This window comes from Macrobrachium nipponense, chromosome 43 (genome assembly GCF_015104395.2).
Source record: "Macrobrachium nipponense isolate FS-2020 chromosome 43, ASM1510439v2, whole genome shotgun sequence".
NCBI lineage: Eukaryota > Metazoa > Arthropoda > Malacostraca > Decapoda > Palaemonidae > Macrobrachium > Macrobrachium nipponense.
In genome coordinates this window covers 19,590,008-19,602,799 of record NC_061104.1, presented here as the reverse complement: position 1 = coordinate 19,602,799, position 12,792 = coordinate 19,590,008, and the positions used below count along the sequence as shown (strand labels likewise).

Genomic DNA, 12,792 nt, shown 5'->3' with positions numbered 1-12,792 from the left:
CATAGTTTCGCAAAACGAAGGCAATGTTTATTCATGCATGTTAGAATTCCCCTAAACCTTAGGCTAAAGTCCGTGATTGTAGGGCAGAGATACAGTTAGTCAGTCAATCCCGCAGGAGAGAGATGTAACCGCCCGCGCAGAGATACGCTTAGTCAGTCAATCCCGCAGGAGAGAGAGACGTAACCAACCGCGCATGACAGCGAACTAGCTGGTACTGGCTTGGTTGGAGTACAGTGACAGCAGCTTACGTTCGTCGTCTCTTACTCTTATGCCTGAGTTGCCAGCTACTCTATTCTACGAAGGAATAGGTCTGTTATTATTTGAGCAGAAAGAGACTCTCAAGCTGGTATATTTAAGCGAAACAGAAATCGCTAAATACAGAGCTGCGTTTGTGTTGTCATAACACTACCATAAAAAGGTAAAAGATAAATCGGAAACTCCTGGAAGGTTGCAGGGAGTACCGATTAAATGCACTTAAAATAATAGTCCTCTCGGTTGCCATCCGTAGAGGTAACTACAGTATGCGTATATGACTTGAACCAAACAGTAGTAATATAACGCAAAGGCAAAATATGATATTTTTATGATACAATAAAGTTTGTTCATACTTACCTGGCAGATATATATATAGCTAAATTCGGAGATACAGCTATACGTATATATATTTGACAGGCAAGTTTCATGAACAAAACGTAGAGTTGTAGTCCCTTGGACAGCTAATTCTCTACTACATTCTTTCCTCAATGAGGGAGAGAGAATGGAAATCGACTGCCTTCGTTCTCTACGAGATAGAATTAGCCAAAGGGGATCTTCAAGTGAGAACCAAGAACCGAAGCGGACAGCTCTAGCTTCTTATGTTATTGGATTTAAGCGTTCATGGACGTAGTCTACAAGTCTTTTTCTTGTACGAGTCTGCGATTGATGAATGAGAGCTCTTCCTAATCTTGTCAATAAGAGCTTATCTGCTTACGCAATATAAAGTTATTGAGATCTTTGTCAATGAGAACTAACCCATTTACGGGACAAAGAGTTATTTTGTCAATGAGGGGATACCCACTTACTTGACAAAACGATAGTATCTTGTCAATGGGGGAAAGTCACTGAATTGACAAAACGTAATCCAGGAAGTCGAGCATATAATTTTCCCGATTCCCATATCAATCGAGTACGGGGCAAGATTCCTGTTAAGAGACTGGGCTTACGGCAGGTAAGACCCCGATGTTCACCTTCGGCAGCGTAGTCCCGAACACAGAAGAGGCGTATTATGACACCCAGGTCCAGGGCCCCGAAATACTAATCTAGGAGCTAACAAAATCTATCATCTGAAAAGCCCTTTCAGATGGACTAAAAAGCTGGCAAAATTATCCTGGGAAGAGGAAGGAACTCTCCAACCAGCTTCCTCTCCCGTATCACATCGAATGCCTGCTAACTCTTAAATTTATTGGCAGTATGGCAAAGGAAGACCTGTCTTGCACTTTCCTGAAGTTCATCAAGTCATGGATTCTATTTAAGTTGTCAGGAAAAAAAAGTCTTACAGAAGGCGTATTCATTTCCCTTGGAGCATCCTGAAGAGCGTCCTCTTGGTGAGTGTCCTTGCAAGAATCCTACTGAACGCCTTGACATGTAGGGCCCCTTGGCAAGTGCTCTGTCGAGCATCATGACGTGCAGGACGTCGAGCTTCTACATACCACATACCTGCTTTACCGCAAAGTCTTGACGGCGGTAGAGCAAAAGAGATCTTCCCTTGAGCTTTCCTTAACTCCATCCAATCCTGGACTTTGCGAAAAGCACTATTAATTGACAGAGACCTCTTGATTTCACGAAACCCGTGGTCTTGCTGGGTTTCGAAGACGAAGTTGCTTGTTCACTTTAAGCTTCCTCCGAAGCACTGCTTACTTCACATTCTTTCGCAGGTGAGGTAGAAGGGATTACCGAAGGTAGAGGTAAAAGACCTTTAGGCTCAAATCTAAAACAAGAGCGTGTTGCGAAGACGAAGGCAAAGCAGTAGCGAGTCTTTTAAAAAAAACTCCGAAGCATGAACAGGTACAGAAGTAGAAGCTTGCTTAATCAAAGAAACACGGTGCGCCTCTTGAAGGCGAGGAGAGTTTGAAGAGTTCAACAGAAACGTTCAGCCAGGCGTCACGCCTGGCGTGCGCTGGCGCACTCCTGACGTCCACTGGTGCGCGTTTGGCGTCAACTGGCGCGCGCCTGGCGTGCACCCGCGCGTGCCTGGCGTCCATCTGAGCGTCCAGTTCAAGCCGAGCGTCAACAGAAGTGTGCAGGAAAGCGTCACGCTCTGACAGGCGTCAACAAGCAAGAGAAACTGCCTTCAGGGAAGAGCGAGAGACATCTCGGAGAGAAATCCGACTGCACGAAGCAGTCTCAGGAGAAGGGCTGATCGTGTGAGAATACGAGGGGCGAGGGGACGCCTTCTTACTTCTCACAGTAACAAAGCTCGGACGTCCGCGCTCAAAAGCGTCCTGCTACGATGACTTCTTTTTCCTATTTCTCGGTGGAAAGACGTACACATGTTCAGGCGACGTTCGCCTTCTTACTTCTCACTGCAACGCATGACGAGAGAGAGAGAGGACGTGAAGCGTCCTCTTCTATAAAGCTTCTATTTAGAGGGCGCGAGTCCTTCCGAAAGCTCCAACCCCTGCGCGGGGAGGACGCTTCGGAAGACGAGAAGCAATCCTTCAGGATTCGTGCACGTGCACGCACTTTGGCAGCCTGGGAGTGTCTTCAGGTCTGCCGAAGGGACGCCAGATCGGTGGGGAGTCCCCGTAACCCTCCTTCGGCTTTCGACTTGCCCACTCCCTGTGTTCCTGGGAGTCCGACAGAGGTCCAGGCCTAGAGGCGAAATGGGGCCGATCTGACGCCCCCTCCACAACACTAGGGGCACTACACTTCACAACAATGATTGGAGAGCAAGCACTTTAGATTCCAAGATAAAGATGGAATCTATAACATAAAGGGCATTACCTCTCGCAGACATAAGCTCATAGCCCGTAGGCCATACTACAGGGTTAGGCAAAATAAAGTCTACAGGAAGGTTAGCAGGTTCACTACCCTGACTTTGTTTACTGATGCAGTCTATGAGGAAGACCACCTGATTCAATCACGCTCTAATTTGCGTACATACGTCTTCCTTACGGAATCAGACAAAGTCTCACACTCCTTACATGACATATCTCAACAAAGAAGCAAGACCCATACCCCTCGTGCATACCAAGTGCAGATCTACCAAAGCTTTCGGTAGCCACACCCTATCTTTGCAGACAACACCCTCTGAAACTAGCCTAACTAGATTCAGATATCTTATGCAAAAATGAATCAAATTCAAATCAATTTATGACAGAGTATGCCTAGCCACAAATCCAAGTAAATAAATCAAAAGACAATTAGGATACTTAGCGGCAATGAAGTTTCAAAATCCTAAGACGGAGGTACTGAAAACAGTACTGGCGACAGAAAAAAATATGAATAGAAAATGGGAATGGTTCCTGATACCTGCCTCCCAGCGGCGGGAATGGGTACTAACCACCTGACTCCCACTACGTGTGTCGTAAGTTTTTTAATTCTGTCGGACTTCGGAAGAATACAGCTATATATATATCTGACAGGTAAGTTTCATGAACAAAACACAAGTTAAAAAATATGAAATGCTATGTGCAATGAGACTAAAGAGAATATGTGGAGGGGCATCCTTTATTATATACAAATTACAATTCTTCCTGTACTTTCATATGGAAAAACATATTTTTCAGTACATCTTAACTAAAGCCCATTTCTATCCCTACTTAGAAATTGAGTTAAATTATTCAGTTCGTCAGCATTAAATAGTTACTTAACAGTATTTACTTACCTGATATCAGAAACTCGGATAAATTTCCTCTTAATCAGCAAATTATACTCACTTCTCTAACAAAGTTTCTTGTAAAAAACTGGCCATGGTGGATGGATTGTGGTTTAAAGATATGGCTCGTAAATGCTTCACTGCTTCTCCTATGTGATGCTCTCTTAAATTACCTCCACGGCTGTCTTGTTCTTCCCCATCCAACATGCACGAAGAGGAACATCCTAAAGAAAATAGACTGTCAGCTTGCGTCATAACTCTATTATCGGCACCTTATAGCGTCGATAACCGGAACTCAGCCTGTTATGGCGCCATAAATCAAGAGATTTTATGGCACTAGCCAAGCACCATAAAACCGGATCACCATTGACCGAGTCCAGCGATAACCGAAGACTTATATATGACTGGTAAAAATGTTCTGCTACAACAGATTAAAAGGAGCCCATATAAACCAATGACTTATATATGACTGGTAAAAATTTTCTGTTACAACAGAATAAAAGGAGCCCATATAAACCAACATTCTCACTTTCACATATTCACTACTTTAGTTATCATGGCATTTCCATCAAGATAGGCATTCATGACATTTCTATCAAGAAAGGCGTAGCCAGCTAACCTATTCTTAAGAGCCTTATGAATTTGTTCCCCTGACTTCCTGGAAAAGGAATTTGAACTAATTTGTGAACAGCTTTTTTCTTCAATGTAATTTTCTACAAACCCCCTCAAGACAAGACCAGAAAGACACCCAACATAAATATAAATCCCACACCTGGACAGGATTAATACAGTGACACAGATTCTCGGAAAATCTAACCCTTTTGCCTTTACGTAGCTAAATACCCTAGTCAAATCCCTGATTAACGTCAAACAAAAGCCAATCCCCAAAGACACAGGAGTATACGAAATCCCTTATACAGGAAAATCACTTCCCCAGGGATTAACACAACATAAATGGTCAGTTAGGTATGGACAACAGAACTCAGCTATTTTCAACCATATAAATAACCATAACCACAGAATAAACTGGAATTTGTCATATATAATTCATAGCAACATCTGTCAATACAATAGTCAGATGATAAAATCGGCCTTGATTCAACAAAGACAGATAATGAGCACCTCAAAGGGTGCCTGGGATTCAGATATTATCAACTGGGGTGACCTAGATGAATGGCCTACGTATGGATGGATTTAGTTATAAATAGTGCCTTTCCTGTAACTTTTCTCATTCATTACGTACCTGAAGAGAGAGACAGCAGTCTCTCTGAAATATAGTACTTACTTTCTATATTATGAATCTTTATGGGCTCCTTTTATTAGATATATATATATATATATATCATAGGGTTTCTGTGACTTAACAGACTTTGTTACTCACCAGAAAGACCAGACCCCCAAAGCATCTGTTAAGTTACAGTGCATCGCATCTAAATTCTATATTTTCTAAAATTCTGTATCCAGAACAATTCCCAGTCCGTTTATAAGTCCTTACTCTTTAAAATAACCATATAATTTCTGCATCTAATTAGCATCAGATGCATTTACATAAACAGATAGAATAGAATATAGAATTTATGCCAAAGGCCAAACGCTGTGACCTATGAGGTCATTCAGCACTGAAAGGGAAATTGACAGTAAGATCTGAAAGGTGTAACAGGAGGAAAACCTCACATTTGCACAAGAAACAGTTTTTAGGAGGTGGAAAGTAAGATGGAAAAATGTTATTATTATAATACAATTAAGTTTGTTCATACTTACTTGGCAGATATATATATAGCTGTATTTTCTGAAGTCCGACAGAATTTCAAAACTCGCGGCACACGCAGTGGGCGGCCGGGTGGTAGTACCCATTCCCGCCGCTAGGAGGCGGATATCAGGAAACATTCCCATTTTCTATTCATATTTTATTAATGCCACTGTCTCCTGAGAGGAGGAGGGTGGGCACTTTAATTATATATATCTGCCAGGTAAGTATGAACAAACTTAATTGTATTATAACAATAACATTTTGTTCATGCAACTTACCTGACAGATATATATAGCTGAATCCCACCTTCGGATGGTGGGAAGAGACAGAATAGGATTTGTAGGAAACTTAAATTAAGTATATAATATATATATTGGTTCCTCACCTGTTAGCAAAGTAGACTCTGTGATTACTGTCACTTAAGCCTGCTTTTGCTTAATCAGAGTTGCCAGCCAGGTGGAGACCTGTAGTGCTGGTGCGCTCTGGATGATCTGTCAACTGGGACGTGACCTCAACGTGACAAGACCATCGAGCCATACATATGAGGGCAACGAAGCAACTGACCACCACCTGACCAACTATCCAAAACCCTTTGAACACTAAACTAAGGGATGGGAGATCTTCACACAAGACTCACCACAACCTAAAAACACAATAATAAAAACTAACCTAAACCTAACTAAGGGATAGGAAAAGAGCTACCTCCAGCCCCCAAGACTGTGTCTGCAGACACGTATGGCCCAAGAGAACAACAGTCCTCGTATATCGTTCTCACATCTCGCAAGTAGTGTGAGGCGAATACAGAATTGCTCCTCCAAAAGGTGGCGTCAAGGATGTCCTTGATCGACATGTTCTTTTGGAAGGCAAGCGAGGTTGCGACCGCTCTGACCTCGTGAGCTTTCACTCGCAAGAGGCTCAAATCAGTCTTCTGGAAAGATGAATGAGCCTCTTTTATAACGTCTCTTAGAAAGAAAGCCAAAGCATTCTTGGACAATGGTAAATCGGGTCTCTTTACAGAGCACCACAGATTATCTGAGGGACCTCGTACCTCCTTCGTCTTGCGAACGTAAAACTTGAGAGCCCTGACAGGGCACAGGACTCTCTCAGGTTCTTGGCCCACAAGGCTTGTCATACCCTTAATTTCGAAGCTCTTGGGCCAAGGGTTAGACGGGTTCTCATTTTTCGCTAAGAAAGTGGGACTCAAAGAGCAGACAGCGTTGTCACCTTTGAAGCCCACCTGTTTACTGATGGCTTGAATTTCGCTAACTCTCTTCGCCGTCGCCAGAGCAGTTAGGAAAAGAGCTTTCTTTGTCAAGTTCCTAAGAGACGCAGTATGGAGAGGCTCGAAAGGACTCGACATCAAAAGTCTTAGAACTAAGTCTAAGTTCCAGGAAGGAGGTCTCGCCTGAGGTATCTTAGTTGTCTCGAACGATCTCAAGAGATCGTGAAGATCTCTGTTGTCAGTAAGTTCCAGGCCTCTGTGCCGAAAGACTGCTGACAGCATACTTTTATATCCCTTGATGGTAGGGACTGCCAACTTCTGCACATTCCTTAAGAAAAGCAGGAAATCGGCTATTTGGCTCACAGAGGAAATTCCCTCCTTTCTACACCATGCCCTGAAGGAAGCCCACTTCGACTGGTAAACAGCTCTCAATGAAGCCCTCCTTGCGTTGGCAATCGCTTTTGCAGCTGATTTAGAAAAACCTCTCGCTCTGGCCAACTTTTCGATAGTCTGAACGCAGTCAGACCCCAGAGCTGAGAGGTTTTGGTGATATCTTTCGAAGTGGGGCTGTTTGAGTAGATCTCTCCTCCAGGGCAACGTCCTTGGGAAATCTACAAGGGAGGACATTACCTCCGTGAACCATTCTCTTGCGGGCCACATCGGGGCGATCAGGGTCAACCTCGTCCCCTCCGACGCCACAAACTTCCTCACGACTTCCCCCATGATCTTGAATGGCGGGAAGGCATATAGGTCTAAGTTCGTCCAATCCCAGAGCAGTGCGTCTATAGCGATCGCTCCTGGATCTAACACAGGGGAGCAATAAAGAGGCAACCTCTTTGTCCTCGACGTCGCAAATAGGTCAACCAGAGGATGTCCCCAGAGCTTCCATAGCTCCTGACAAACGTCTTGATGCAGAGTCCATTCTGTAGGCAGTATTTGGTCCTGCCGGCTGAGAAGGCCCACTCTGACGTTCTGGACTCCTGCGATGAATCTCGTCAGGATCTTGACTCGCCTTGCACTTGCCCACAGCAGAATCTCCTTCGCTAGGTGAAATAGAGGTCGGGAGTGTGTTCCTCCCTGATTCTTTAGGTACGCAAGGGCCGTGGTGTTGTCCGAGTTGACTTGAACAACTTTGTCTGCAACCTTTTCCCCGAAGAACTGTAGCACCAGGAAAACCGCCGCTAGTTCCTTCACATTGATGTGCCAGGACACCTGTTCCCCCCTCCAGGTGCCTGACACTTCTTCCCCTCCCAGTGTTGCTCCCCAACCCGACACGGAGGCGTCGGAAAACAACACTAGGTCGGGGCTCAGAAGCTTTAGAGATAAACCCTCTCGAAACTTCCGAGGATCGGGCCACCATCTTAGATGGCTTTTCACCGATTCGGTGATCTTCAAGGTGGCATCCAGATCCTCTTTGACTCTCCATTCTTCTGCCAGGAAAAACTGGAGAGGCCTGAGGTGTAGTCTCCCCAGGGAAACAAACTTTTCCAGCGAGGAAATGGTCCCCAGCAGACTCATCCATTCCCTCGCCGAGCAAGTTCCTTTCCCCAGGAAGGCCGAAACTTTCTCTAAGCCTTGCAGCTGTCGTTCCTGGGACGGAAACGCCCGAAAAGCCACTGAATCCATCTGAATCCCCAGATACATGATGGACTGTGTTGGGGTCAGATGTGACTTTTCGAGGTTGACCAGAAGTCCCAGGGACCTCGCCAAGGCTAACGTGAACTGAAGGTCCTTCAGACACCTCTCTTCTGACGACGCTCTGACTAGCCAATCGTCGAGATAAAGAGATACTCTTATCCCTGCAGAATGTAACCATCTCGCTACATTTTTCATGATCATGGTAAATACCATCGGAGCCGTGCTTAATCCGAAGCAAAGGGCTCTGAATTGCCAGACTTTGTCTTTCAAAACAAACCTCAGATACTTCCTTGAAAGAGGGTGGATTGAAACGTGAAAGTATGCGTCCTGCAGGTCTAAGGACACCATCCAGTCGCCCGGTCTCAAGGCTCCTAGAACAGACTGAGGCGTTTCCATTTTGAACTTTATCTTTTCTATGAAAAGATTCAGCCTGCTCACGTCTAGGACTGGACGCCAACCCAACGACTGCTTCGGTACCAGGAAAAGTCTGTTGTAAAATCCTGGTGACCCCAGGTCTAAGACCTGCTCCACCGCTCTTTTCTCGATCATTTGATCTAAAAGATCGAAAAGAATTTGTCGTTTCTCCCCTTGATATGAAGGAGAAAGATCTCTGGGAGTTGTGGATAGAGGAGGAGGATCTAAAAATGGGATCTTGTACCCCTGTTCCACGATTTTGAGGGACCAAGGGTCCGTATCCCTCTCTCTCCATGCTCCCGCAAAGAACTTCAGTCTGGCTCTGACTGGTGTCTGAAGGACTTGATTTTCACTTGCTTGCTTTCGGCTTGAAAGAAGCTCTTCCTCTTGAAAGCCCTCTCCCTCAAGGAGCAGCTCTCGAGGGAGGAGCCCCACGAAAGGGTTTAACCTTCTTTGGAGGTCGTCCAAAAGATGTCGTAGGAACTGCGGGACGTCTCGAAGACTGGGCCAAGAGGTCCTGAGTAGCCTTCTCCTGTAAGCTACCTGCCAGGTCCTTCACCATAGTCTGGGGGAAGAGATGGTTCGAAAGAGGCGCAAAGAGGAGCTCCGCTTTCTGAGCCGTAGTAACTGATCTTGCAGTAAAATTGCAGAACAGCGCTCTCTTCTTAAGAAAAGCAGTACCAAAGTGAGACACTAACTCTTCCGAACCATCCCTGACGGCCTTGTCCATGCAGGTTAACACACTGGACAGCTCCCCCAAACTTAACGAGTCCGGACTCCTAGATTGAAGATCTAGGACTCCCAAGCACTAGTCTAAGAAGTTGAAGACTTCGAGAGTCCTTAAAAGTCCTTTCATGTGATAGTCTATCTCCGTAGGCTTCCAAGAAATCTTAGCTGTCGACAAAAGGGACCTCCTCTGGGCGTCAACCAAACTAGCAAAATCCCCTTGGGATGACGAAGGGATCTTCACACCTACTTCACCTTTGGTCTCATACCAAATGCCCCCTTTTCGAAAACACTGAGTCTTGAGGGAGGAAGGGTGAAAGTCGACTTGCCCTGATCCTTCCTTCGCTCCATCCAGTCTTGCAATTTCTTAAAAGCCCTCCTGGTGGACAGAGAAGTCTTCATTTCCACGAACTCCGGGATCTTACAAGACTTCGATGAAGAAAATTGAGAGGGTGGAGACCTGGGAGCTGCAGGCTGGAACTTGTCTCCAAAAGACGAGCGTAACAGCCGCACCAGCACTTTATAATCCGAAACGGACGAAACTGAAGGCTGCTCCTCCTCAACTGAGTCTGCCGGACTACTAAGCTCTCCTTCTTCCCTAAGAGGAATTGGAGACTGCTCCTCCGGAGAGGGCGTGCGCCCAACGGGACTAACTTTCAACAAAGATCTCCGTTTGGGTGCAGAAGTTTCTTCAACGCGACCGACCTTCTGTCGATCCTTAGTGCATGAAGGAAGCAGAGCGTCTTGACCGCGCTGAGCGTCATGAGAGGCGACTTGGTTTGCTCTAACTCGCTCTAAAGAAGCGTCTTTACGCTTGCCGCTAAAGCGTCCAGACTTAGCTTTCAAAGCGTCCTTCTGTGCGCTCTCGAAAGCCTTTTCTTGCGGAAAAGCGTCCACAAAAGCGTCCTGACGAGCGTCCTCGTCCTCTGAAGCGTCCTCCCAGGCGTCCTCAAAAGCGTCCTGAAGAACGTCCTCCGAAGCGTCCTGACAAGCGGTCTGCGCAGGACGTCGAGAGGGAAGCAAAGCGTCCTGTCCACGTGACTTCTTACTAGAAGAACGAGATCGGAGGAGCACCGAAGGGGACGCAGGAGGAGAAAGAGACGAACGATGAGAAGGAGAAGGGGGCTGCTTCGTCCTTTTGACAGGCAGCCTGACGTCCTTCCTACGTTTAGGCTCGACTGTTGGGCGTGTCTTCTGAGCCATCAAAGCCGACAACTGGTCCTGAAGGGACACAAGGATGTTCTTCGTAGGTGAAGAAACCCAAGGAGGCGAAGGGCTGAACCTGCGAGAAGCCGAGGGGCGAGGGGACCCGCCCTTCCGCTCACAGGTACAGCTACCTGCTTCTCATGGGTATCGCGCCTGTGCGTGCATAAACCCAGAGACCTCAATGGATCACGCCCTGTGCGTGCAACCCAGAGACCCTGCAAGGATACGCGCCTGTGCGTGGCCCCCAACCCAAGACCTCGTCGGAAGAGATTTTACCTCTCTTCTGAGGTGAAAAGCGTCATAGGCTTCCTCCGAAGAAATCGGCGATGCAGGACGTGAAGCGTCCTCAGCACGAAACGTCCTTTTCAGCGGACAGAGTCTCTCCGAGCGCTCCACCCCTTGAGCGTTGGGGAGGACGCTCGGAGGACGGAAAAGCAGTCCTTAAGGATGCGCGCCCGTGCGCGCTCCTTGACAGCCTGGGACTTTGCAACAGGTCCTGCCGAAGGGACGCCAGATCGGTGGGGAGCCCCCGTAACCCTCTTGCGGCTTTCGACATATCCACTCCCTGAGTCCTGGGAGTCCGATAGAGGTCTAGGCCTAGAGGCATTATGGGGCCAATCTGACGCCCCCTCCACAACACTAGGGGCACGATCACACACTTTAACTGAGCCGGTTTCCAAGGCTAACACTTAAAGACTCTAAAATCAGAGAAAGGGCATTACCTTCTCCAGACACAGAATCAGGGCCCGAAGGCAACATCACAGGTTTAGGTGAAACAAATTCTAAAGGTGTTAATACAGGTGAAATATTACTTCCCTTACCTTTAGAAGAACCGCTCTTGGAGGAAGACCTCCTGATCCTATCGCGTTCCAATTTACGCCGATAAGAATCATACACCTTCCATCCATCATCGGTCAAACCTTCGCATTCATTGCACCAATCATCCAATAAACATAAATGCCCCCTACACCCCATACATACTGTGTGGGGATCTACCGATGATTTCGGTAGCCTCACTTTACAATCACTCTTCACACACACTCTGAAACTCACTGAACTTGATCCAGACATCACGTTTACAGAAAAGCCAATCCAAAATAAAAAAAACAGTCCACTATCGCGTATGCCAATCCAACAATCCAGAATCAATAACCAAAAGTCAATCCAGATACTTAAGAACGAGTCAATCCAAAAAATCCTAGGCGGAGGTCTGTAAACAGGTGTTTACTGACCGGCGACAGAAAAAATATGAATAGAAAATGGGAATGGTTCCTGATATCCGCCTCCCAGCGGCGGGAATGGGTACTACCAACTGGCCGCCCACTGCATGTGCCGCGAGTTTTGAAATTCTGTCGGACTTCAGAAAATACAGCTATATATATATCTGTCAGGTAAGTTGCATGAACAAAATAGGGATTATGAACAGAGGTAGAGTAAAAGTAACAAAAGGGTTGCAACTGAAGGCTGAGGGGATGGTACAAAAACCTGTAAGTAATGCCTACAGTACACCATATGAAGTGCACTGGCAACACTACCACCTCTCCAGGCATAAAAAGAGCATATAACACATGCTGTTGTTGTAGACATAAGCAGTAAAATGAAACCATAGTTAAACAAAGAAAAAATTTTAATTTAAAAAAACATACCAAACAACCATAACAGCTCCAAATGAAATAAAGTCTGCAGCTTGTATTGACTCAAGCGAGAATCTGCTGTGTAAGTCGAATTGACTACTCCTGCTGACTGAAGAACGCCATCACCCAAGACCTTACCAAGGTCATCCTATATAAAAAAAAAACAGTGAATCAGAAAATAACATTAATACAAGCAATATTAAACAAAATACCTATAAACATACATTTCAACTGAAGTAACAACAAAAACTATCTGTTTCATATATAATCAGTGTATTTTGACTCACAATAAGTTTTATAAAAAATAAAATTTCACTGAAAAATTACAAGATAGTTACTAACAAAA

The 12,792-nt window shown here is 45.7% G+C and overlaps 1 protein-coding gene across 1 annotated transcript in view; it reads right to left on the bottom strand.

Annotated features, from left to right (window-relative positions):
* LOC135213550 (uncharacterized) overlaps positions 1-12,792 on the bottom strand; it is a 65,044-nt gene that overhangs the window by 21,016 nt on the left and 31,236 nt on the right. The window contains exons 8-9 of the mRNA XM_064247512.1: positions 12,459-12,594; positions 3,918-4,080 (exon numbers count right to left, since the gene is read on the bottom strand). Coding sequence (XP_064103582.1) covers positions 3,918-4,080; positions 12,459-12,594 — 299 coding nt within the window. The remainder of the gene's footprint in view (positions 1-3,917; positions 4,081-12,458; positions 12,595-12,792) is intronic.